Source organism: Sminthopsis crassicaudata, chromosome 1 (assembly GCF_048593235.1).
Source record: "Sminthopsis crassicaudata isolate SCR6 chromosome 1, ASM4859323v1, whole genome shotgun sequence".
NCBI classification, from domain to species: domain Eukaryota; kingdom Metazoa; phylum Chordata; class Mammalia; order Dasyuromorphia; family Dasyuridae; genus Sminthopsis; species Sminthopsis crassicaudata.
The window spans coordinates 34,224,793-34,252,020 of NC_133617.1; the positions used below are offsets into that span (position 1 = coordinate 34,224,793).

Sequence of the window (27,228 nt, forward strand, 5' to 3'; positions counted from 1 at the left end):
TTGTGTATCCTACTAGTTGATTGTTGCTTTGTTGACTGGGCTTTAATTTTTTTTTTTTTTCTTTGTTATCAGGGATGATTTGATGTGGAGAAAGGTATATTGGGAAATGATTCTGATTTTTTTTTAAAAAGCATAAATAAAAGTCAGTGATTGATAATGTTATATTACTGTGCTATATGAAATGATGAGTAGGAAGAGTTCACAGAATCATTGGAAGATAGAAATTAATTGATACTGAGTAAGTAAAAACTCAGGAGATATGAATAATCCAAATGGAAAGAACACAAAATAAATAGAACTGAATGTTGTGTCATTTTAATGATCAAACAGCTCCAAAGGAGGGGGTGTTTGAGATAAAGTTATCTCCTTTCTTTCCTGCAGATGTGAGGGGCTCTTAACGTGGGACCTTGCATATATCATATAGTATCAGATTTGGATGATGTGTTCATTAGTTTTGTCAAACTGCCTTTTCCTTCAAGATATATGTATGTATTTGACCATGAAAGTGATGGAAAAACAAAAGATCATTGAATTTTAAAAGATTAAAAGAAATGGGGGCAGGGGGAGAGAAAGGCAGGTGGAAGCTAGATTGTGCAAAGTTAACTGCTAACCTGAAATGTTTGTATTTTATCTTTAGAGATAACAGGAAAATATCAAAAGCTTTTTAAGCAGGAAGATGATATTCTCAATAACTGCAATGATTGAGTGAATTATGGTATGAAAAATGAAAAAATAGACTAATAAAAGTGCAGATAGGAACAAGTTGTTGAAAGACTTGAGAACTTTGTATAGCATAAACAGAATCTAGAGGATTGTACATTAATTGAGCCATTCACTCCTGCAATGAACCTAAAATGTAAAATGAGTCAAAGCTCTTGCCAAAGGTGGGAATTTGTTCACTGATGGATTATGAATATTTGCTTTAAAGGGTTTTTTAAATTGTTAATTTAAGAATGTACATAATGACTTTGTAAATTAGGAGCCATTAGGAGTCAAGCCATTTATACATCCCTTTCAGCCCTCTGGGTTTGACATCTTGCCGTCTACTCGTAGTACTTCCTCACCTCTATCCCCAACCTTTTCTACTCCTAGCTTTGGGGAATAGCTTCTGTTGCTGAAAGTGTTTACAGATAAAAATTTTCTACTAAGGACTGCTTTATCTGAATCCCGAATTTTTTCATATGTTATAATTGTCGTTTTCTTTAAATTATTTATTGTTGGTATAGCTTGTTCTTTGACCTACATATTTTTTAAAGGTTCTAATATTTAGTCTCTATTTAGGGCTGAATCCCTTCTACAAATTCTTCTTGATTAAAACTTTTATTATTGCATTATGTTCAGTAAAGAATGTGTTGAATATTTATGCTTTTCTGCATTTTTATGAATTCTTTCTGCTCTGGCACTTGGTTAATCTTTTCAAGGTACAATGCAAGACCAAGAACTATGTATATTCCCGTCGATTCCCGTTCCTTAATGGTCAAATGTCTACCTAACTTTTCTAAAATTCTATCCAAATCCTTAACTTCATTCTTATACTTTTATTGGATTTGTCCAGATCTGCTATTGTTTCTGTAAAAGATCTATTTGATTAGTTGCTCAATGGATCCAATCAACCTGATTCCTAAATCAAAACACTTCCTTGGCCACTTAGGTGTGTTGTTTTTCTATTGTTAAGAATATATTGTTAGAATATTAGATTATAAACTCCTTGAGGTAGGGACTCATCTTGATTGTATATTTGTATCCTAAGTGCTTAGCATAGTGCTTAGTACACGATAAATACTTAATAAATTGTTTCATTCATTCAATTCACTGGTGTGGGTGGCTCAGATTACAACTCATCCCCTGCTTCTCCTGTGTAATTCTAAGAGGTGTCCTCTCATAAATCTGCACCGGGACCTCAGTAATTCCCTGTAGAGAATCCCCCCTAGCTCTCTTGATGTTATGTGTTACTAGTGGGAAATAAGGAGGAAGATGAGGAGGGGGGAGAGGAGGAATACTAGACTCAACTAATCAATCATTCCTGAGTGGAATAATTAACAAAATGTTCTAGAATCAATTTTGTGGGGCCAGATCATCTTCTGAATTAATTACCTTGAGGGTGATTGAACTATAGGGGCACAATCAAGTTAGAAAAGAGTGTAATGAGTGGGCAAGTCAGTCATTTAAACTTTCTTGCCTTGATCCCATTCTGGGAGTTTTGCCAAGAAAACCACGTGGACAGTTTGGTGCACGAGATGAATTGCAGCAGAGTTGTATTGGGCTAGATAAGAGATCTATACACAGGATGCAGATGTTTTGTAGGGTCTGACAGGGGCTACAGGACCCACTTATTTATCTTCTTCCCAACCTCTGACTGGACACAAATGCCACCTTTAAAATGAATTACCGAAGGTAGAAAAGTTATTTTATTTATCTCAGTACAAAACCTTACAAAGAAAGAACAGTCAATACTATGGTGGTGAAGAGGAAAGAACACAGATTCTCAAGTCCAAGGTACTGGGTTCAAATCCTTCCTCTAACAAACACACACTACCTGTGTAACTTTGGGGGAGTCAGTTCAAAATTTGGGGTTTATATTTCCTCATCTGTAAAAATTAGTGGGTTAGACAAGATGCCTTCTGTGGTTCCTGTGAGGTGACCACCAGTGAAATTCATAGGAAAACATTTAGACTTTACATTTGACCTTTCCCTTTCTTTTAACTGACAATTTTCACTGCAGGCACCTGAAGGATATGGCCATTATTTTTCTTTAGTTTTCTAATGCCTCACACAGGTCTTTGTACTCTCTACAAGTTTACTAAGAATCTGCTGATTTTAATTCGCTTCTATATTAAAAGTGGTCATTTCTAGGGCGATGTCATTGGGCCAGTATCTATCCCCCAATGGAACCCCTGAAGATTGGGTCAGAGCACCCCAAAATCTATCAGCAGCACAGCTCTGGAAAGGGGATATGAGGGAGCATGGAGTACAGGTAAGGAAACAGAGGAGCCACCCAAGTTTAAGCAAGTAAGTGGGCTCTTCTGAGCTCACAAGGTGGGATCTGAATCCAGGTCCTCCAATTGCAGAGCTAATTCCTTTCATGATTCTAAGCCTATGGATTCATGGGACAATTTTAATTGCTCTGACCTGCCCTTCTGGGTGTGGAGCTTCCCGAGACTGTGAGAGATGAGCTATTAGGGCTTTCCAGGGGAAAGGAACCACTGAGGTCCAGGGAAGGGAACTGCCTTGCTCACAGTCACTGAAAAAAAAACTGGAACCCACATCCTCTGGCTCGAAATTCAATGTTCTTGCTTCCCCCTAGTCTCTCTTATTCAAGAGCCGAGGGGAAATTAAGCAGAGGGAAAAACAACATCGGATATTTCCTTCTTGAAGCTTTTTTAGGGGAAAATAAATCAGTAAATCCAATTATCTACACATGGCACAATAAAGGCTTTCTGATTCTTCAGTGCTGGCCACAGCTGCAGGATCAGGTCCGCTTCCCTGACCTGAAAGAGAAGCTGGGATAAAAGACAGTGGTCAGGGCGGCCGTGTCCAAAGCAAGGCCCTGGGCAGGAGGACCTCTAAAGATTGACTGAGGGTGCGCTGCCTCAGTTTCCCAGAAATATCCCCTAGGCCCGTTCTCAGGAGACTCTGGGACTTTCCTCCAGGCCTTAGCCCTTGAGTCCTTCACACTGAATGGGATTTCTCTGCCAAGATGAGGAGCTCCCTCCCTGAGCTGCTCCCAGAGGGAGAGGGGTAGGCTGGGCATCTTATGGGTACACAGCACTCCAGAATGAGGAGCCTCGGCTAAGAGAGCCAGTATGTCCCCCAGATTTCAACTCAAGTCTTGGGGCTCTGACCCAGCTCTCCATCCACTGCACCCCCTGTCTGCCCAGCTGCGTGCACATCCTCTCCTCACCTTTCTTCCTCCTCTTCCTCCACCCTTTTCTCTCTTTTCTTTCTTCCCTCTCCCTCCTCTTTCTCCCTCCTCCCCACTCTGGACAGCTGACTGAGGGCTCAGGGCCTCTGTAAGCTATGGATGAGCTGCTGCTGCTCTGCCTGGTGAAGGGAGCTTCTGCTCCAGTGCATCATGGGGCCAACCCCAAAGGCGGCCCCCACCCAGTGGGGGAGCACCAGGTCCCTCATTCTCTGGCGTTGGCTCTTGGGCCCCAGGGGTCACTCACAGCTTCCGGATGATCGTTTTCTCCTGTTTGCCTTCCTTGGAGTTGGCGGGGCTGGTGATGAGGGCTTCAGGGTCTCTTCTTGCCATCTGGCTGTTATTCGGGGGAATGAGCCCACTAGATGAAAGGAAGAAATAAAATGGATGATTTCATTTGGTCAAATCCTGCCTCCATTAAATGTGACACTCTGGGCACGTCATTCATTCTGCCTCCATTTGCTCATCTGTAAAATGGGGACAATAAGAGCACCTATCTCCCAGAGTAGTTGTGAGCATCAAAAACCACTTTGCAAATCTTATTACTAACAATAAATGCTTGCTAAATTAAGTATAGATTTGTGAAGACAGTAAGTCCTGCGCCCTTCATATGTGGTACACACATGCATGCTCTTGATCTTTCTGTCTGTGTCTGTCTCTGTGTCTCTGTCTCTTTTGTTCCTCTCCCTCTTCCCCTCCCAGTCCCTGTGCCTCCCTCTCTGTCTGTCTGCCTCTCTCCCCCTCCCCTTCTCCTTCCCTCTGCTTCTGTCTCTTCCCTCTCCTCCCCCCCCTCCCTCTCCCTGTCTCTGTCTCTTTCTCTGTCTCTCTCTCTCTCCCTCCCTTTCTCTGACTTACTCTCCCCCTCCTTTTCTCTCTCTCTCTCTCTCTCTCTCTCTCTCTCTCTCTCTCTCTCTCTCTCTCTCTCTCTCTCTCTCTCTCTCTCTCTCTCTCTTCTGTTATTTAGTAACCTAACTTCAAAGACAGCTCCAGTTCCCTTCCCACCCCTTGCCATGAACTGAGGATACTTCTCTGTGAAGAATGTTCACTTCAACAAACCAAACCCAGTTGAAAAATGTGAGTGGCGTAGAAAAAATTTCTCTCCCTCCTCCCCTTCTCCATTCTTCCTCCTCTCCTTATTTCTGCCAGGCTCCCCACAACCCTCTAAGGCCTGGCCCGGCAAGCCGCCTTATCATTCTCCCACAGTCTCTCGACAAGGAAGTTAACGTCCTTCTCTCAAGGGCTCAGTCTCCAAAATGATAAGGATGGAGGGCCTGAACCCTACAGTGACTGGCCTGGCCTGGTCCCTATTCCCACCAAACACATTTCTCTATTTCATAACAAACTGAATAACTACCTGATCTTCCCACTTGAGATTGCTCTCCCAGTCTGGGTGTTTTTCTATTCCCTTTTCATCTGTAGCTTTCTGAATCTTTTTTTAATCCCTTCAAGGCTCAGCTCTGGCAAACGTGTGAAGCTTCAAGGACCCAGATGAACTACTCTTTTTTCAAACTTCTCAAGAGGCTTTGTGTTGATTTTGTATTCTTTCCTCACCCCTGTTAGTTGAGGGTTTCAGATGAAGTCCCTTTCTTATCTCAATCCCTCAGATGGCCTTGTTCCACTATCTCCTCCTTCACCCTATCTCATGTGGAAGAGGTGCCCCGTCTGCTTACCAAGTCAGACCCCTGTATACGTACAGACCCCTGTATACAACCTCTTCTCCTCTATTTTCCCCATCCTTCCCTTTATTTTCAGCCTCTCCCTATCTACTGGCCCCTTCCCTACTACTTACAAACATACTCATATTTCCCCTACCTTAAAAAGCTTCTCACTTGATTTGACCATTTCCACTGGCTATTTTCCTAGATCTCTCCTTTCATGGCTAAACTTCTGGAGAAAGCCAGTTATAATCATCGCTTCCATTTCCTCTTATCCCTCTCTTCAACTGATAAAGTATCTGCTCAGCCATCTGCTTCACCCATCCAACTGAAACTTTGCTCTCCAGTTACCGGTGAGCTGCTAATTGCCGAATCCGATGGCCCTCTCTCTATCCTTATCATCCACCACCTCTCTGCAGCTTTGGCATTGTTGATCATCATTTCCCTCTGAATACTCTCTCCTCTCTGGCTTTGTGTGAAGCTACTTTGTCCTGTCTTCCTCCTGTCTGACCCATCCAGGGCCTTTTCCTGATTCTTTCTTCCTTATACTTTTGTTGGATTTGTCTAAGTCTGATGTTGGGTGTTCTCTGAATCTGTGGACTCTTCTCCCTTTAAGCTTCCCCACTTAGTGACCTCACCAACTTTTCATGGATTCCATTATCATCTCTTTTCAGATGAGTCCAGATCTCCATATCTAGTCCTAGTTCCCTAGTCTCTCTCCTAGGTTACAATCACATACATGTTGTGTAAGTAGTATTTTATTTTTTCCAATTTCATGTAAGCAATTTTCAACTTTTTTTTTCCCCTGAGGCAGTCCAGGGTCATACAGCTAGGACGTGTTAAGTGTCTGAGGCCATATTTGAACTCAAGTCCTCCGGATGTCAGGGTTGGTGCTCTATCCACTGCGCCAGCTAGCTGCCCCTCAATATTTTTTTTTTTAATCATGGCTTTTTATTTACCAGATATATGCATGAGTAATTTTCCAGCATTGACAATTGCCAAACCTTTTGTTCTAATTTTTCCCCTTCTTCCCCCCACCCGCTCCCTCAGATGGCAGGTTGACCAATACATGTTAAATATTAACATTCATTTTAATAAGATTTTGAGTTCCAAATTTTTTCCCTCCCTTCTTCCTCTAAAGGAGCAGGAGGAGTTGGAGAAAGAAATGCTGTCCCCAAGACAGCAAGCAACCTGATATAGGTTATACATGTGTAATCATTATAAACATATTTCCACATTAATCATCAACATGTCAAAAATAGAACTCATTAGAACCAGGAGAACATCATAAACAGCAACGGCAAGATTATGCAATGGTCAATTCTGACGGATATGGCTCTTTTTAACAAAAAGGTGATTTAGGCCAGTTCCAATGGTCTGGGGATGAAGAGCCATCTGCACCCAGAGAGAAGACTGTGTTTTTTCATTTTTTGGTTATTTACTTGCATTTTGTTTTCTCTCTCATTTTTTCCCTCTTTGATCTGATTTTTCTTGTGTGGCAAGAATATTGTATAAATATGTATACATATATTTTAACAAGTTTAATCTATATTGGATTACTTGCTGTCTGGGGGATGGGAAAAAGGAGGGAAAAAATTTGGAACACAAAGTTTTTCAAGGGTGAATGTTGAAAATTATCCATGCAGATGTTTCGAAAATAAAAAAAAATTTTTAATAAAAAAAAAATAGAACTCATTACCTTTCCCCTAAAACTGCCCCATATTCTACCCCTTACTGTTCAGGGCACCACTATCCCTATGAGTCACTCAAGGCTAAAACCTTTTTTGGGGGGGAGAGGGGGAGGGAGTTAGGGGCATACAACTGGGATTAAATGATTTGCTAGTAAGTGTCTGAGACCAAATTTGAACTGAGGTTCTCCTGATTCCAGGGCCAGTGCTCTACTGCTCCATCTAGTTGCCCCATAGGCCTGAAATTTTAATGTCATCCTTAATTCCTCATCCTCTCTCACTTCACATATCTAAATCTATGGCCACATCGTATATATTCCCACCTTCACAAAGATTCAGCCAGTCACTACCCAAGCTCAGGTCCCTCCCAGCTAGCCTTCTCACCCCTCTCTCTGACTCCAGCCTCTCCCCACTCCAGTTCATCTTCCACTCAGCTGCCAGTAATTTTTTCTAAGGCACAGATCTGATCACTCTCCCCTTCCAATGAACTCCAGGGATTGTTTGTCACCTCCAGGATTAACTATAAATTCCTTTGTATGGTGTTTAAAGCTCCATAACCTGGTTCCTTCCTAGATTTCTATCCTTCTTGCCCTTACTCTCTTCCATGAGCTCTATGGTCCAGGGTCCAGTCAACTGGCTTCCTTGTGGCTCCCTTAACACAATACTCTTACCAGTCATCTTCCTGCCTCTTCCTCTCAGCTCCACCTGTATGCTTCCTGGAATCCTTCAAGGCTCAGCTCAAGTTCCGCCTTTTGTAGGCAGCTGTCCCCAGTCCTTCCAACTGCTAAGGGAGGCAGTAATATGGCGGACAGAGAGAATGGCGGGAGCCTTGGTATCAGGGAAGTTTGAATCCTACCTGAGACACATACGGCGTGATCCTGGTTAGGCACCTTCATTTCCCCATCTTTAAAATGGGAATATACTAGTTCCCTCCCAGGATGGTTATGAGAAGCCAATGAGGTAATATGTATAAAGTGCTTTATAAAGAACCATGTAAACGCTAGATATTATTTCAGATTGTCTTCATCTCCTCTATATTGTATCTTCACTCCCATTAGAATGTATATTTCTTGAGGGCAGAGACCTGGTATCCCCAGTGATTAACACCCTAGCTTAATCAATGCAGGCAGGTGATGCCATAGTGCCCAGTGCCCAGGAAGACTCATCTTTCCTAACTATATGACCCTAGGCAAGTCATTTAACCCTGTGTGTGACTCAGTTTCCTCCTCTGTCAACCGAGTTGGAGAAGGAAATGCCAAACTATTCCAGCATCTTTGCCAAAAACAAAAGACAAAAAACAAAAACAAATGGGGTCATAAAGAGGCGGACATGACTAAAAAATGATTGACCAGGAAACAATTGATTGATTCGTAGAGTCGAACTTATATCTGGAAGAAACTTTAAAGGTCATCTAGACTATTCATTTACAGATAAGGAACTAAGAACCAGAAAGATTACTGACCTGCCCAAAGTCACACAGACAGTTTCTTCAGAGTTTGGATTCAAGTCAATGCCTTCTGACTGTAAATCCAGCTTTTTTAAAGTGCTGTGGAGGCAAAGGGAAAGGAGTCCACCATTTTCCCTCTCCATGCATGAGGGACTCCATCCTTCAATGAACCTCTAATCATTCCCCCATTTTAATGAAGCCTAACTTGTTATCTGTTACCTACCATCTATCTGGATGAATGGGCAATCCTGCTATTCCTGTCCTATGGTAAAAGGAAGTCAGCTTGCCCTGATCTCCCAAGGACAACTAGTAACCCCCATCCTTCCTCTAAGACCTCTGAGCGAACTGCCTTCCATTTGGGGGTTTTCAACATGAAGTTTATTGATAGGAAAGTATCTGTATTCTGGGTTTGCTTGGCTGGCAGAGGAAACAGCCTCTCTGACAACTGACCAACTGACCTTTCTCTGTCACAGCTTGTAATAACAATCAGACTTTTTCTCTGATATTTTGAGCCCCAAATTTGTGAAGTGTGGTCTTGTTATCTCAATGGTACTTAAGAAATCCCGAAACTGCTCTAGATGGCACAGTGAAGAGTCAGGAGGACTCGAGTTTAAATCCAGCCTCATATAATTAAACTTCCTAGCTGGGCAAGTCATTTTTCCCCAACTGTCTTGCAAAAACAAATAACCAAAAAAAAAAGTAAGAAATCTCCAAACTTTAAAGTTGAAAGGGTCATCTGGCCCAACTACAATTATCCCCTTCCATATCATGGGGGTCAAAGGTATGGCACTCTTGTGATCTGGGAAATCCATGTAAAATTTTTTTGGCCCTTCCTCCTTACCAGAGAAGTCTGATTATTTTTTCTTTTATGGGGTATTTACAGCATCTTATTGTGAAATTTGGATTAAATATTTGGTCATCTGCTGCCTTTGTATACCTTTTACAAAACTCCTCCCAAAATTCCCATTTAATTTCTTATTCCGACCTGTGATATATCAAAACCATGACAGGGAAAGTTTCAGTATGGAAGCGATAACTCAGCCTAAGTAGGAAACCCCTCTATTCTATTCCCAAAAAGTAATGGAAAACTCAGTACTTCCTGAGGCAATATATTCTCCTTCCTAACTTTGGTGGGAAGTTTTTCCTGGCAAGGAAACTAAATCTGCCTTTCCTTCATTTCCACTCACTTTTTCCTGGGAAAGGGCCCAGGCTGGCCAACCAGGCCCTGCCCAGTGGGTCTCTGACTTTCTGGACTTCAACACGCCTTAGCTTTAGGCTCTCTTTAAAACATGCCTTGGTGCCAGTGCCAGCTCTCTGCTCCTATTGGTGAGTTCCTTCTAGGGTTTTTATTTCAAGGAGGAGCCTGGGCATTCTAACTCAGCCTCTGACTTTCTGATTTCAATACTTTATTCTCCCACAAATACTTCTTTCTTTCTCTTCTTTCCCCAGCTTTTCAGCTCTCCCTCTCAGTGTTTTCCTCCACCTCCAGTGCTCAGCACAGTGACTGGCATACAGTTAAGGGTTTAATAAATGCTTATAGTAACTGCTTGTTACTAGTTCTGGAGCTAAGCAGATAGAATCTAGTCCCTCTTCTTTCTATATGACAGCTCTTTAAATATTTTAAGGCATACTTGTGTCCGGGTAATGGCACTAAATGTGTCTGCAATTCACTCGTGGGTAGAGTCAAAGAAGAGCAGGATCAGGGTGGACTTCACTTTGGAGGTAGCTGCTAGAGATGGGCATGGGGGAGTGGGGACCTAGCACCTCCTAGTTCCTATTTTAACTAATAATTCTTTTAAAAAATTTTTATTATAGTTTTTAACTTACAAGAAATATGCATGAGTAATTTTTAAGCGCTGACCTTTGTAAAACCTTCTGTTACAACTTTTCCCCTCCTTCCCCCTACCCCCTCCCCTAGATGGCAAGCAGTCCCATACATGTTTAACTAATAATTCTTGATCTCCCATTGCATCCAGGCCATCTCCGGCCTTCCTGATTTCTATTTGGCCATTGAGCCCAGATGACTTTGGAGGGAAAAGTGAGGCAGATGATCTTGCACAGCGCCCCCCTCACTCAAATCCAGTTCCCTTACATTTCATGGCACCACCTCATCCTCTTTAAGAACAAAGGACAAACAACAACTAATAATTATCAATAACTAAATACTATAGTTATTCCTATACTGCTCAAAAACGGAACCTGTCATCATTGTTCCCTTTAAATTTGGACGCCCTAGAGCTTAGCCCCGGTCACAGTGCCCTAGTTTCAGCTCTGTGTAAGGGTAGGGGAGAAGTTGCTAGTGCAGAACAAGGAGGGATTCTAGGGCACAGGTTGAACCTTGGCCCTTGGACCTACCTTTTATAGCACTGGAGCTCTTCTTGAGCCACCAGCAGCTGGGATTTGAGCTTGTTCCTCTCATGCAGCACATCCCGGAGTTCCTGCATCGTAAATCGGGGGCGGTTGGGATCTGTCAGATCCACTACAACTTTGTTGGTCCCTGGGTTCACCTGTAAAACAAGAAACAAGTGGTCTGGCTTTTTCTTATTAGTGAAGTGGAAAGGAGAGGAAGAGGAGAAGGAAAAAGAGCCTGAAAGACAGCCATTAATTCTATAATTTGACCAATTCTAAGAGCCCCAAATCTGCAAACTTTATAGAAACAAAGGGTGAAAGGCTCTTCAGAGTATTAATTTTTTAAAGGTCAAGGTTTACGTTATTTTGATTTTGTAAAACAGTACCTACCATCATAGTTCTTGTCCATAGTAATTTCTTTTTTTTCCTTTTTATTAAAGCTTTTTGTTTTCAAAACATATGCATTACAACCAGATAACTATATAAATATATATACACATATTGGATGTACTTCAACATATTTAGCATGTATTGGACTACCTGCCAGATGGGGGAGGGGGTGGGGAATAGAAGGGGAAAAATTGCAACAAAAGGTTATGTAAGGGTAAATGTTGGAAAAAAATTACCTATGAACATGCTTTGTAAATAAAAAGCTTTAATTTAAAAAAATGCATTTATAATTTTTCAACATTGACCCTTGCATAGCCTTGTGTTTCAGATTTTCCCCTCCTTTCCCCCATCCCTCTCCTAGATGGCAAGTAATCCATATATGTTATACATATTAAAATATATGTTAAATCCAATCTATGTAAACATATTTGTACAATTATCTTGCTGCACAAGAAAAGTCAGATCAAATAGGAAAGAAAATAAGTAAGAAAACAAAATGCAAAAGAACAACAAAAAGAGTGAGAATGTTATGTTGTGATCCACACTCAGTACCCACAACTCTCTCTCTGGGTATAGATGACCCTTCAGAGTATTATTTTATCTATACTTTAATACAAGAACAAAACACTCTCTGCATTTGACACAGTAGATTCAACCAATCTGCAAGCATTAAGCCCGTTTTTTTTTAGGCACTAGGATGCTAGGGATATAAAGACAGAAAAGGAAAACACATTGAATGGGAATAAGAACAATTGATGGGTGGCTAGGGGGCTCCATAGTGCACAGAGTGCAAGGTCCAGAGTTCAAATCAGACCTCAGATGCTTACTAATTATGTCAATTCACTGTTTGCTCATTTTTTTTAATCTGTCAAAAATTTTTTTGATTCTACTGTTCGTGTCAGTAAAGCCTAAATAATCTAAATTATCTGGAGTTAGAAGATAATAGAAAAAAGATTAATAAAGCAGAATAGAGATTTTTATTTTGGAGGCCATCAGGATTAAGGGACTTACGGAGGATCACACAGCTTGTAAATGTCTTCAGTAAGATTTGAACCCAGGTTCTCCTGACTCCAGGGCTGGTGCTCAATACACTGCACCAAGGAACTGTCCCATCAATTTATTTTTATTTTTTTATTTTTTAAAATTTTTATTTTTTTAACTAATTTTATAATTATAATTTTTTGACAGTACATATGCATAGGTATTTTTTTTTTTTACAACATTATCCCTTGTATTCACTTTTCCAAATTTTCACCTCCTTCCCTCCACCCCCTCCCCTAGATGATAGGCAATCCCATACTTGTTAAATGTGTTACAGTATATCCTAGATACAATATCTGTGTGTAAAACTAAATTTCTTGTTGCACGGTAAGAATTGGATTCCGAAGGTATAAGTAATCTGTGTCCCATCAATTTAAATGTAAATTTCAATATGTGTCCTGCATACATTTCCCCCCCAGAAAAGCAGATTGTTAAACATTTATTAGCATACTACTAAAAGAGTAGTACTTTCTTAAAGAAAGTAAAAGCTATCACAACAAAAATATCAATAAAAATGTGGATAGAATACTCTAAGCTACTTAGCAAGGCTATTGTGAAGTCCAAATCAGATATGTAAAATACTTTACAGATTTTTTTTTTTTTTTTTTTTTTTTTTTTTTGAGAAGCAATTGGAGTTAAGAGACTTGCCCTAGGGCACCCAGCTAATAAGTGTCTGAAGCCAAATTTGAACTCAGATCCTCCTGACTTCAGGGCTGGTGCTCTACATCATCTAGCCCTACATTACAGATCTTAAGGAGCTATGAAAATGTTAGCTATGATTAAATGACGATGTTTTCTCCCATGTGCGATCAATTTATTGTCTCTTAAATGTAATACACATCCTAGAGAAAAGATTTTGCCTTCTAAGGGAAGCAAGAAGGCAATGTGAGATAGTGCCAAGAGGGCTGAAATTAGCTTTAGCAGATATAAGTCACATCCTGACTTACGGGACTTTGGGCATGTCCCTAATTATAGTACAGTCAGGACAATACTACACACTTATTAAGGACCTACTGCCAGACACTTACACTAAGCGCTTTACAGTTGCTATCTCATTCGATCTTCACAATAACCCCATGAAGTCACTGATATTATTTATTATCCCTTATTTTACAACTGAGTAAACTGAGGCAAACAGGGTGAAGTGACCTGCGCAGGGTCATACAGCTTGCAAATGTATGAGGCCTGGATTTGAATTAAATCCTTCTGGTTCCAAGCCCATCACTGCTCTGAAAGTTAAGGATGCTGAAAACTCACCTACAAAAGAGTAGTCATAATGTTGAAGGACTCAAGTCTATACCAAGAAGATCAGTTAAAATCTGCCTCGGTACCCTACATGCACAAAAATATTTATAGCAGCTCTTTTTGTGGTGGCAAAAAATTGGAAATGGAGAGAATGATCATCAACTGGGCAATATCTGAATAAATTGTGGTCTATGAATGTAATGTAATCTATTTCTATAAGAAATAATGAGTAGGTGGATTTTAGAAAAACCTTGAAAGATTTACATGAACTGATACAAAATCAAATAAGCAGAACCAGGAGAACACTGGACACAGTAAAAGTAACATTGCCTGAAGATCAACTATGAATGAATTAATTCTTTTCGGCAATACAATGATCCAAGACAGTTCCAAAGAATTCATTATGGAAAATGCTATCCACATACAGAGAAAGAACTGATGTACTACAATGCCTAGCACAGTATCTGGAATATACGTAATAAATCTTTGTAAACTGATCTGTTGAAAAGACTGAACATGTTTAACTTGGAATGAATAACTGAAGAATTGGCTGCATACAAAGTACTGCGCTAAATACTAGGGAATACAAATAGAAAAATTGGACAGTCCCTGTTTTCAAAGAGCTTATATTCTAATGGGGGAGATTTGGAATACTCTGGGGGACAGAATAGTTGCCTTTAGTATCTAAAAGTCTGTTCTGTATAAAATGGATGAGATTTGTTCCCCTTGGCCCCAGAGAGCGAATGAGGGGGTATGGATTATAGTGAATTCAGGTTTGATATTAGGGGAAAATCTAAGAACTGGCATTCCCCTAAAATAAAAATAGGCTCTGGGGGAAGTAGTAGTTTCCCTTCTTTAAGGGACTTAGGACTGATGACCACTTAGGGACTGACCACTTAGGGACCACACTCCCTAAGTTGTGTTTGAGGAAGAATTCTGGATCAGATATGGGTATCTATTAAAGTTCCTTCAAACTCTGGGGGATCTGGATCTTCTCCAAATCAGCATCTTACCAAGGTGCCCCATAAAAAGTGGAATTAATGTATTTTCCAAATCTGTCCAAGCTAGGAAGGTCTGTGACTCTAAATCCTGATATAGTGCAGGGCCTGAGACCCTTTTCCCTCACCCTAAGAGAAGCATTTCTCCCTGGGAGTAAAAGTTTGGTGTCTTAGAACTTTGAGAGAAAGGGAGTAAAGAGTCAAATTCTGAGCTCTGGAAATCTGTCCAGCAGTCTGGCACTGGGCTAACCAATCTTGCTCAGATCCATTCAGGAGTTACAAGCCTGCCCATGCCGGTGCTAGAAGCTTCACCTTAAGACTCTTCTAGACAAGACTTCTTTGAGGAGCTGTCAGAAAGCTCAAATAAACAGCCTTGCTCTCTCTGGCCCTAATTTCCTGCTGATGCCTCACAGCCACCCTCAGATGCCACATTCTACCTCACAGAACATACATCTCTTCTGCTGCATTATGAGGGTGTCGAGCTTGATCCCCACAGGAAACTGGTTGGATGGATATTTATGGTTTTATCACTGAGCTGACTACATAGCCAACAGCTCTTCTTCCTAGATAAACTGCCCTATTTCAAGACTACCCCCACAGAGACTTAACTAGGCAATCGGGGCTTCCTTCAGGGCTCTGAAATTAAAAGGTAGTTGGTAGCAGGTCCTCCAGCTCGTGGAAACAACTGAGCTTAGCACTTAAATAGCAATGAATGAATGAATGGAAAAGCATTTATTTAAGTGTTTACTTATGTGCCAGACACTATGTTTGCTACTGAAGATGCAAATACGAAAGTTGGGGCAGTTCTTGCCTTATTAAATATATATATAATAAAAGAATAACTTCCAAAGCTTAAATGAACTCCTTCCCTGCCTATCAGCCCTTTGGTGCCCTTCCTAGCAATGTAGGAGGGAAACCTGGGCCTCCCTTCCTCAGACACAAAAATGACCAGTTAGACTCTGCTAAGATGTACATACCCTTGAAGTTTCTCAGTGTTTCTCCACAGAGGCTGGCTAGGGCTGGATGAGACCTACAATCATACCCTCTTCAGAATATCTCTGGCTTCTGTGCTCAGCTCTAGACACATATTTTAAGAAGGACATTGGCAAACCTGGAGAGGTTACTCAATTCGGTCAAGAGCCCGGAGAGCCTCCCTGCTGAGCAAAGAGGAGTGAAAGGAAAGTGTGTGTTGGGGGGGAGAGGAATAGTCAAATGTCTTCCTTTTTTCCCTTGAAGGCCCTGAGATCCTGGCGACCTGCGCAAGGTCACACAGCGGTTGTCCAAGCTCAGTTGGAAGACCTCCAGTACATCAGGCAGGATATTACCCTTTTAGATAGTTCTAAAGAAGTTCTCTCTCATAGTGAATCAAAATCATCTCCCCAGTAATTTCACCTCAAACTGCTAATTCTGCCCTCCAAAGTCAAGCAGGTCTTCCTGTCATACTGAGGACAGCTATGATTTTCAACCCACCCACCCACCTACCCATCCACCCATGCATCTATCATCCATTCATCCATCCATCCACTCACCCATTCATCTACCCACCTACTCATCCTTCCATTCATCTACCCATCCACTATCCATCTATCCATCATCCATTCATCCATCCATCATCCATTCATCTACCCATCCACTATCCATCCATCCATCATCCATCCATCATCCATCTATCTATCCATCCATCCATCCTGGCCTCAATGATCCTTGACACACCTTGCTTCCAGGGAACAACAAATACACCGATGTTGGACACTGCCTTGCTTCTGGAAAGGAGACACTAATAGACTGTCCTATGGCTCCTCTCACTCATCTCTAAGTTTTCTCAAGGCTGAGCATGCTCAGTTTCTTCAGGGGATCCTCATCCTTTTCCATCTCCAAAACCCGTGCCATACCCCTACTTGTACCTTGAACACAGTCCGGGTTGAATCCAGTGGGACGAGACAACCAGGTGGCCCAATGGCTCTAGGCCCTGCCCTGGAGTCGGGGAAGACCTGAGTCCAAATGAACTTCAGACCGGTCCGAGCAGTGTGACCCTGGACAAGTCACTGACTCCCCACTGCGCTCCCCAAACAAACAAATAGAAGTGACGGGCGGACGTACCTCCTCCGCGTCCGGGGGCTGCCCCTCGCTCCTGAGCCCCTCCACCTCCTTCCTAAGGCTGTCCCTCTCCATTCGGAGCTCCTCCACGGTCACATTGCAGTCGTTCACCAGGGCCTCCAACATCTCCAGAATCCTCACGATTTTAAACTGGAGCTGGGTCACCCTGGTGGCCACGTCCCTGGAGTCCCCAGTGATGGCCATCAGGTCCTTTCCCACCACATAGGAGATATCATAGACATCCTCGGCAGTCAACTGGAAGGGGTTCTTCCCCAGGGCTCCTTCGGGGCCGGTCTCCCCCTCCTCCTCTTCTTCCTCTTCCTCCTCCTCTTCCTCGCCTTCTCCTTCCTCCTTCTCTGGAGAAGGCTTTTTTTCCATGGCTGTCCGGTGGCTGGTTCGCCGGGTCCCCCAGGCCTACGGACCTGGGCCTCCCGGAGACAGAGTTAACTTGTGACAACCCCTTCCTTCTAGTCAATTACACACAACTTCCTTCCTACAGCTTTAGAATCTTGCAACAATGCACGAGTTGGAGGGAGGGGGGATGTCTGAGGAGGGACCAATCAGCGAAGGCCGGAGGGGCGGGACTGGGGAGGGATAGTGGCAAAGTTAAATTGGCCTAAGCAGTCTGACCAGGAGGAGGAGGGCCAAGGCTTAGCCCGAAGAGAGACTGGCGAATGGTTCTTGTTAAGAGGAGGAGGTTTTAAGAAAGGCTTCCCCTCCCCCCTCCCCCAAGCTGGAAAGGAAAGGATGCGAGTTTTTGGAGGCCTGAAGGAAATGAGCGCCGGGCAGAGGACCACCCGGCCAGTCCCGGCGCCCTCCGGAAAGGAGGGAGGCTAGGGCTCGCTGCAGGGACTAGGAGGGGACGGGGAGGAGCTGCTCCTTGCCTAGTAACGGGGACGCGGCCTCGGGGTTCCCATGGTGAGGGGGCGGGGAGGGAGGAGGAGGAGGACCAGTAACTTTTTCCTTTCCAGATTCGGCCCGATCCGCCACAGAATTATCATTTTCACATACGCGCGGAAACCTGGGTTTCTGCGGAGGAGGGGAGGCTATTTTCAACATCTGGGTCACTGGGGGGACCAGGTGCAGTGGGGAAATGGGCCGTATTTGGAAACTGAAGACGCGGTTGTTTTCCCACTAGTTGTGAAACTCTGAGCAAGTCAGTGAATGTCTCTGGGTCTCAGTTTTCTCATCTATCACACGGGAGGGTTGGGCTGGATGATCCCCAATATTCCTTCCTTCTCTTGGTCTTGCCACCAGCTTGCGCTCCAGATCTCCCGGACCAGGAATCCTAGTCTCCCCTTTTCTATTGGGAAGTCAGTGCCACAGCATCTGGTAGCTTCACCATGTTCAAAGCCTGGTAATAAGAAAGAGAAAAGAGGGACGCAGGAAGGGAAGGAGGGAGGGAGGGAGGGAGGGAAGGAAGGAAGGAAGGAAGAAGGAAGGAAGGAAGGAAGGAAGGAAGGAAGGAAGGAAGGAAAGGAGGGAGGGAGGGAGGGAGGGAGGGAGGGAAAGGAGGGAGGAAGGAAGGAAGGAAGGAAGGAAGGAAGGAAGGAAGGAAGGAAGGAAGGAAGGAAGGAAGGAAGGAAGGAAGGAAGGAAGGGAAGGAGGGAGGGAGGGAGGGAGGGAGGGAAAGGAGGGAGGAAGGAAGGAAGGAAGGAAGGAAGGAAGGAAGGAAGGAAGGGAGGGAGGGAGGGAGGAAGGAAGGAAGGAAGGAAGGAAGGAAGGAAGGGAGGGAGGGAGGGAGGAAGGAAGGAAGGAAGGAAGGAAGGAAGGAAGGAAGGAAGGAAGGAAGGAAGGAAGGAAGGAAGGAAGGAAGGAAGGAAGGAAGGAAGGAAGGAAGGAAGGGAGGGAGAAGGAAGGAAGGAAGGAAGAAAGGAAAAGAAGGAAGGGAAGGAGGAAGGAAATAAAAACAGATCTTCAGAGTTCACCAAGAAGAGGGTCTTTAACCTTCTCTTGTGTCTCCTGAACCCGTTGATCCAGGTGAAGCCCATGGGCCCTTCTCAGAATCATTTTGTTTGTTTGTTTGTTTTTAATAGAAAGAAATTCCAAATTTCTATTAGAGGCTAATGAAAATAAAAATGTATTTTTCCCTAAGTTCAAAGACCCCCCTAAAATATATCACTGAGCCCCCTTGATGGTTGGTGGGTAGCATCTCTTATCCAGAATCACAGAATCTCTTGGTTTATAAGAGCCATGGAGTCCAACCTATGCTGGACACAAGGATTCTCTGATATGTCAGAGTGGGGATGCTTTGGGGGCAAGTTTTGGATTAGATGAGACAGGAAATGTATAAAGAGTGGTCCTTCAAAGCAGTTTCATCTTTAAAGGAAATTGGTAGGATTATATAATCTTTAAAGTCTTTTTCAACTTTAGAATGAATGAAAGAAAAAAATTATTAAGGGTTTACTGTGGGCCAAGCAATATGCTAAGTCCTGGGAAGGAAATAATCCTTGCTCTCAAGAAACTTACATTCTAATGGGAAGACCATAAAATAATGGCATTATGTCGGGGTTTGGGGTTTTGGTTTGGAAAGACAGAAATGGTAGAACCATTATTGATTTGGCTTTAACAATGGAAATGACATTAAGGAAAAGCTATCTGCTTAGCTGCTCTGTGTGTGTGTGTGTGTGTGTGTGTGTCCTCTAAAGACCTTGGGACTTTTCTATCTGATGTGGAACTGAAACTTGCCATATAGTCATCTCCCCATCAAAATATGAACTCTCTGAGAGCAGAGACTGGTTTTTCTTTTTGTATTCCCAAACTAAGTGCTTTGCACATAATAAGTGCTTAATTGCTTTTTTTTCATCCATTAGTTCATTCATTAGGAATCTAGCAAATAGTAAACTTTAAAGAAAATTTCCTTTATTTAGTGTTTTATTTTTTCCCAGTTACACTGAGAAACAATTTTTTAATATTTATTTTAAAACTGAATTCCAACTTCTCTCCCTTTCTCCCTTCCCATTCTCCGCTCATTGAGAAGGCCAGCAACTTGACACAAGTTATACATGAGTAGTCATGCAAAAAAGTTCCATATTAGTTATGTTGTGAAAGAAAACATAGACAAAAAAAAAAAAAGCGTGTTTCAATCTGTATTCAGACACCATCAGTTCTTTTTTGGTTATAGATAGCGCTAATCATCATAAGCCCTTCAGAGTAGTATTGGATCATTGTATTGCTGAGAATAGGAAAGTCCTTCACAACTGATCATCTTACAATATGCTGTTACTCTGGACATAGTATATTTTACTTTGTATCAGCTCATGAAAGTACACAGTAAATTTTAAACAAATACTCTTTTTACCTATTTATTCATAAAGGAAATTAACATATCTTTTTTCAGCTGGAGAGTATAAGCACCACGTGGCAGGATTGATGAGAAGGTGACTGGAGGCAGAGGGAAGTTTGGTCTGTATGCACAATAATTGTCAACAGTAATTAGCCTTTATATAGTTCTTGAAGGTTTTCAAAATGCTTTCTAAATTATCTCATTTGCAAATGTTGGAGGGGATGTGGGGAAATTGGGACACTAATACATTGCTGGTGGAGTTGTGAAAGAATCCAGCCATTCTGGAGAGCAATCTGGAATTATGCCCAAAAAGTTATCAAACTGTGCATACCCTTTGACCCAGCAGCGCTGCTACTGGGATTATATCCCAAAGAAATACTAAAGAGCGGAAAGAGACATATATGTGCCAAAATGTTTGTGGCAGCTCTTTTTGTTGTAGCTAGAAACTGGAAGATGAATGGATGTCCATCAGTTGGAGAATGGTTGGGTAAATTGTGGTATATGAAGGTTATGGAATATTATTGCTCGGTAAGAAATGACCAGCAGGAGGAATATAGAGAGGCCTGGAGAGACTTAAATCAACTGATGCTGAGTGAAATGAGCAGAACCAGAAGATCACTGTACACTTCAACAACAATACTGTATGAGGATGTACTCTGATGGAAGTGGAAATCTTCAACATAAAGAAGATCCAACTCACTTCCAGTTGATCAATGATGGACAGAGGTAGCTACACCCAGAGAAGAAACACTGGGAGGGGAATGAAAATTGTTAGCACTAATATCTGTCTGCCCAGGTTGCATGTACCTTCGGATTCTAATGTTTATTGTGCAACAAGAAAATGATATTCGCACACATGTATTGTACCTAGACTATATTGTAACACATGTAAAATGTATGGTATTGCCTGTCATCGGGGGGAGGGAATAGAGGGAGGGGGGTAATTTGGAAAAATGAATACAAGGGATAATATTATAAAATATATATATATATATAATTTAAAAAAAATAAATTATCTCATTTGTCCATCACACCATCCCTGGATTGAAACACGATTTTTTTTTTTAACTTGAGAGTTGTTTTGTTTTGTTTTGTTTTTGGTCTATGTTTTCTTTCATAACATAACCATTTTACTGAGGAGGAAACAGGCAGACAGGGTTGGTGGCTTGTCACAGCCAATAAGTTTCTGAGGCTGGATTCTACTTCAGGTCTTTTGACTCCAAGTCCAGTGCTTTATCCCACTAAATTGTTCTAATGCTTCAATACAGTTCAGAGCCTTCTATTGCATCTAGAATTCAGTGCTCCTTTGTTGTCGCTTTGTTGTTGTGTGTCTTTCATTCTGGAAGAGGACCACAACATCAAGGACGTGATGCCATGACATGCAAATGAATTGGATTTAAGTGTGGTAGAGTTGTAAAAAGTCACCAGCCTCACTTTCTCCTCTAGAGTACTCTATGAGTCCAGTGGCAGGACATAGATCAGGAGGACTGAAATTGGGCCAGGATTCAAGAGGACATCCTGACCTTTTTAAGCTAAGGTCTTTAACAGGTTTCAGTATGACTGAGGCAATGTCCAATCAGTGATCAAGACTAAGTAAGAAATAAGGTAAAGAATGGCCTCTTTTATCTAGTGAAAAAAAATCAGTCTGGGAGAGGAAGAATCTCAGGGTTTCTGGCTAAAACAGAAACAACTGCTATTTATACTCCGAATCAATCAGGGCCAAACAATGACCAATAACTGGAGCTTAGCCTGGGACCTATAGTTGACCAATCAATGAAAGCCAGAGTGATTGGGGTTTAAGGTGTGATCCTTAAGAAAGAAATCTAACCAGTGAGCCCTAAGATATCTTGAAAGGTTTCAGCAATTCAAAAAAATTTTTTTTACATTCCTTTGAGTAGAGCACCTGCATGTAAGAATGTGATGCCCTATGTAGACAGAGAGAAAGAGACAGAGAAAGAGACAGACACAGAAAAATAGAGAGAGGAAAAAAAGAAAAAAGAAAAAGAAGGAAAGGGAGGGAGAGAGGAAAGGAGGGAGGAAGGGAGGGAGGGAGGAAGAAAGGGAGAAAGAACAAGAGAAGAAAGGAAGAAAAAGGAAAGGAAAGGAAAGAAGGAAAGAGACAAAAAAGCTGTTCCAATTGTTCCAGATGTTACAATTGGAAAATTCTACTTACAAAAGTTATTGTCCTTGAAGAGGACCACAACATCAGGCAAGTGATGCCATGACATGCAAGTGAATCGGACTGAAGTAAGGGAGGGCTGTGCAGTCACCAGACTCACTTTTTCCTCCACAGCCATGGGAGGCCAGTGGCAAGATATAGATCAGGATGACAGGAGATGGCCATGGATGCAGGGGGAACACTAGTTCCTTTAGACTGCACATGAAGACTGATCAAAGCTTCAGTTTCTCTATCCATAAGATGGACGTAATGAAGGATGTCTGGAGTGGAATACCTCTTAGGATTGTTGAGAGGATCAAGGAAATAACAGGTGTGGAAACCATGGAAACATATGTAGCTGCTGGAGATGTTCTGCTTGGCCCTAGAGCAGAGTGGGTTTCACATCAGAAGACCTTGGTTCATGTGTACCACTTCCTATCCAGGTAATGGTGAGTAAGTCCCCTCATCTTTTGGGGCTTCCCTCTCCTCACTAGTATAATGAGGGAGTTGGGTAAATGATTCTCAACTCTTTTCAAGGCATAAATCTGTTGGAGGGGGGCGGAGCCAAGATGGTAAAGAGCAGACATGACCTTCTGTGACCTCTAAGGTCTCTCAAATCAACAGCAGATTAAGCCTCTGAACAGGTTTTAGAGTGACAGAACTCACAAATATTTGGAGTACAACAAATTTCCAGAAGAAGATACTTCAGGAAAGATCTGTTTCAATCAGGCAGGGGGAGAAGCTGCTGAGCCCAGACCACAGCACAGGGAGTATGGGACAAGGAGTTGGGGTAGGAAGCCAAGGCATTGTTGCTTCTGAGCACCAGGGAATCTACTGTATGGCTCTAAGACTACTCTGTCCTGATTACAAACTTGTGGTTCAGCAGATTTGTTGCGAGACACCCAAAAGCAAATACATAAGGCAAATTGTAAGCTATTGAATCCTGGAAGAACCAGGGACCTGGCTGTGATTACCTAGCACCAGAAGTCACTCAGAAATACAGGACCCGGGGCAAACTAAAACAGCTGTTGTCCTTTTGTCTTAAGAACAAACCTCAACCTTTTTAAAAAATGGGCAAAAAAAGCAAAAAGAACATTGACCATAGACAGCTTTTGTGAAGACCTCACACCCTGAGATTCCTAAAGACAAACTAGCTCCAGATGAAGCCCCAAAGAGTGATATGAATTGGTCCCCATTACACAAAATTCTCTTGGAAGAATTCAAAAAGGATCTTAAAAGAAGAAAAATGGGGAAAGGAAAAGAAATCTTTACAAGAGGGTATGGAAGAGGAAAGCCAGAAATTATCTGAAAACTCCTTAAAAATTAGATATGATGAAATGGGAAAAGCATATAACTCCCTGCAAAATAGATTTGATAAAATAGGAAAGTCAAATAACTCCTTATAAAGTATATTTGATAAATGGAAAAAACACATAACTCCTTACAAAATAGCTATGAAAAAGAAATCAATTCATGAAAAAACAATTTGTAAAACGGAAAAAAAATGCAATAAATAAAATTGCATTTAAAAATTCAATTGGTTGGGGGCAGCTAGGTGGTGCAATGGATAGAGCACCAGCCTTGAATTCAGGAGGACCTGAGTTCAAATCTGGTCTCAGACACTTAATACTTCCTAGCTGTGTGACCCTGGTCTAGTCACTTAACCCCAGCCTCAGGGGGGGAAAAATTGGCCAAATACAAATACAAAAGAAATTTTAAAAAGTAATTGAAGAAAATAATTCACTAAAAATTAGAATTGAACAAGTGGAAATGAATGACTCAATTAAGACATCAAGAATGAGTCAAACAAAACCCAAGAAGATAATATAGAAAATGTAAAATAACTCATTGGAAAAACTGATCTGGAAAAAAAGATAAATCTATCCCATGATCTCAGAGGACAGAGAATAGGGAACAATGAGGGGAAATTGCAAAAAGCTAACACTGATATGATGTCAAGAGAAACCTCCCAAAGGATTACAGCTCACTTGTACTACCTTGGGAGCCACCGAGTTTCCTCCCTTTCACAAATGGGCCTTAGCTAGAGATGGATTGCCTATGTTTCTTCACCTAGAGCTACAGGAGATCTCATTAAGGTATGTGAGGGAACCCACATAGTAGCCCCTGAGGTTGGTCTTCCAGCTGGACTGATTCCAGGTGTCATTCTCTCTGCTTTATGGTTACTAACAGCTAGGGGGTTGTCTCCCAGGAGCATGTCAGCAGTGCCAGTGATGGGCTCCAATGAGCATTAAGAAGATGAAAAGTGGGCTGGGCATTACAAACAGCCATCCCTGTTTGACAAATAAACTAGACCATGCTTTCTTTTTTATAATAGTTTTTTATTTTCCAAAATACACATGCAAAGATAGTTTCCAATATTTACCCTTGCAAAACCTTGTGTTCCAAAATTTTCTCTCTTCCTCTCTTTCCCTTCCCATAGATAGCAAATAATCCAGTATAGGTTTAACATTTGCAATTCTAGACCATGCTTGCTTATGAAAGCAGCACACTGTTTCTACTGGAAACAAAGACATAATAAAATGCAAAAATATGACAGCCCTTTGTTTAGTGGCAAGAAATTGGAAACTGAGTCGATGCCCATCAATTGGAGAATGGCTGAATAAATTGTGGTATATGAATGTTATGGAATATTATTGTTCTGTAAGAAACAATCAGCAGGAATTTCAGAAAGTCCTGGAGAGACTTACATGAACTGATGCTGAGTGAAATGAGCAGGACCGAGATCACTGTACACGGCAACAAGATTATAGGATCAGTTCGGCTGGACCTGGCTCTTTTCAACAATGAGAAAATTCCAGGCCAGTTCCAATGGTGATGGAGAGAACCATCTGCAACCAGAGAGAGGGCTGTGGGGACTGAATATGGATCACAACATAGTATTTTCACTCTTTTTGTGGCAGTTTTTTCCCTTTGTGATTGTATTTTTCTTGTGCAGCATGAGAATTGTGGAAATATGTATAGAATTGTACATGTTTAACATTTAAAAAAGAAAGCAGCATACCATTCTTGGCTAAAATCAAGGCTGCAAATAAATGAAGACTATGATCAGCCATGGGTTTCCATGGCTAAGATAGGAGAACTTCAAGTCTCTAAAGCAAATTAGGAGAATGAAATTGTTCTGAAGTCTTGTAAGAGGGCATGGAGGCAAGACACAAACTATTGATGTCAGCACATTTCAGGGTGGAAAAAGGGAGGACACAGAACTAGTAGATAGGGAGCTGCCAGAGAGCCACACCTGAATGGTTCACACCTCCCTTCTTGGATGTCCTCCCCTGTTTTCTATTTCTATCTAGTATATAACTTGTGTTTTACATGGTGTCTATCTCCTCCAAAAGAAGGGGAACTTCTTTGGGACAGGGACCTCCCTATCCATCTGTTTATATTCCTAATGCCTGGTATAGTAATTGCTAAATTACTGTTTTCTTGTTGACTGACAGAAAGGATTCGTTCCTCAAGATGACCATGACATCAGGGAGAAGATGCCACGACTTAAAAGTGAATTGGATTTAAGGGAGGGAGGGCTGGGCAAGGTCACCTGCTTCACTTTCCCTCCAGAACCATCTGGTCCATAGACCAGATAGAGATAGGAGGACCAGAGATGGCATTCAAGGAAGGAAGAAAAGAAGGAAACAAGCATTTAAATAGCCCCTACTATTTTCTAGGCATTGTGCTAAGTGCTTTATAAACATTGTTTCATTTGATTTCATAACAATCCTGGAAGGTAGGTATAATGATTGCCTTAATTTTACAGATGAGGAAACTGAGGAAGCAACTGAGTTATTGGCAATGGTTACAGAACCCATATGCAATATACCAAGGATTGTCATTTTGACCTTTAAATGAAGTTGCTTGGTGCAGTGGATAGAGTTCTAGACTTAGAATCAGGAAGATGGAAGTTCAAATTCTGCCTGTGACAGCTATTAATTGTGTAACCAGGGGGCAAGTCTCTCCATCTCTTGGTGCCTTCTTTCCTTAGCAGTAAAACAGAGATAATACCACCTAACACAATGGAATATGAAATGGATTTGAAGTCAGAAGACCTAGATTCAAATTACTGCTCTTATTTCCTCTGAGACTCTGGAAGAATCACTTAGGTTCTGTGGGTTTTGTCTCCTCATTTACACAGTGAGGGATATCCCCTGAAGCCCTTTCCATCTTTAAGTTTGTGACTTGTATCTATCTCACAAGTATGTCAAGACTGAAATGCAATAACTATAAAAATGAATTATGAATTATGAATGTTATATTTTCTGTTGTTGTTTGTGTCTAATTCTTTGTGATCCTGTTTTAGGGTTTTCTTGCCAGAGATACTAGAGTAGTTTGCCATTTCCTTCTCTGGCTTATTTTACAGGTAGGGAAATTAAGGCAAACAAAGTGTAGTGACTTGTCCAGGGTCACACAGCAAGTATCTGAGGCGAAATTTGAATTCAGGGCTTCCTAACTTCAGATCCAGTGCTTAATCCACTGTGTCACCTAGCTATCCAGGTTCTATTATTATTATTATTATTATTATTCCCCTTTTTACAGATGAGAAAAACTGAAGATGAGAGAGAATAAGTTTATTCATTTATCTAAAGTCAAAGAACTAGCATTCACACTCAGGCTTTCCTGACTCTAGGTCTTGTACTCTATACTTAGCAGTTTCTGAATACCCCAAAGTACCTTCCTAGTACCTTTTATTAGTAGAGGACTAGTACCTTCTACTCTGAATTAAGAGAAGCAATTTGGTGGCTCAGTGATAAGAAAACTAGGCCTGGTGTCTGGAAGATACTAGTTCAAATCTAGCCTCAGATACTCACTACTAGTGTGACCCATGGCAAGTCATTTAACCCTGTTTGCCTCAGTTTTCCTATCTGTAAAATGAGCTGGAAAAAGAAATGACAAAATCACCCCAGGGTCTTTGCCAAAAAAACCCCCAAAATCCCCGTGATCAG

General features: G+C 41.7%; 1 protein-coding gene across 2 annotated transcripts; it reads right to left on the reverse strand.

Moving 5' to 3' along the window:
* Nucleotides 1-2,385: 2,385 nt before the first annotated feature.
* Nucleotides 2,386-17,346, reverse strand: RILPL2 (Rab interacting lysosomal protein like 2). Of its 2 annotated transcripts, XM_074299080.1 has the most exons (5): nucleotides 16,833-17,340; nucleotides 11,065-11,216; nucleotides 8,725-8,808; nucleotides 4,167-4,280; nucleotides 2,386-3,500 (listed from the first exon to the last, which is right to left on the reverse strand). In XM_074299080.1, the coding sequence occupies exons 1-5, from the start codon at nucleotides 17,205-17,207 to the stop codon at nucleotides 3,470-3,472; spliced, it is 756 nt and encodes a 251-aa protein (XP_074155181.1). In that variant the 5' UTR covers nucleotides 17,208-17,340; the 3' UTR covers nucleotides 2,386-3,469. The 2 variants fall into 2 exon arrangements, with proteins under 2 accessions (XP_074155181.1, XP_074155190.1); XM_074299089.1 differs by lacking the exon at nucleotides 8,725-8,808 and having other exon boundaries at nucleotides 16,833-17,346.
* Nucleotides 17,347-27,228: the final 9,882 nt, after the last annotated feature.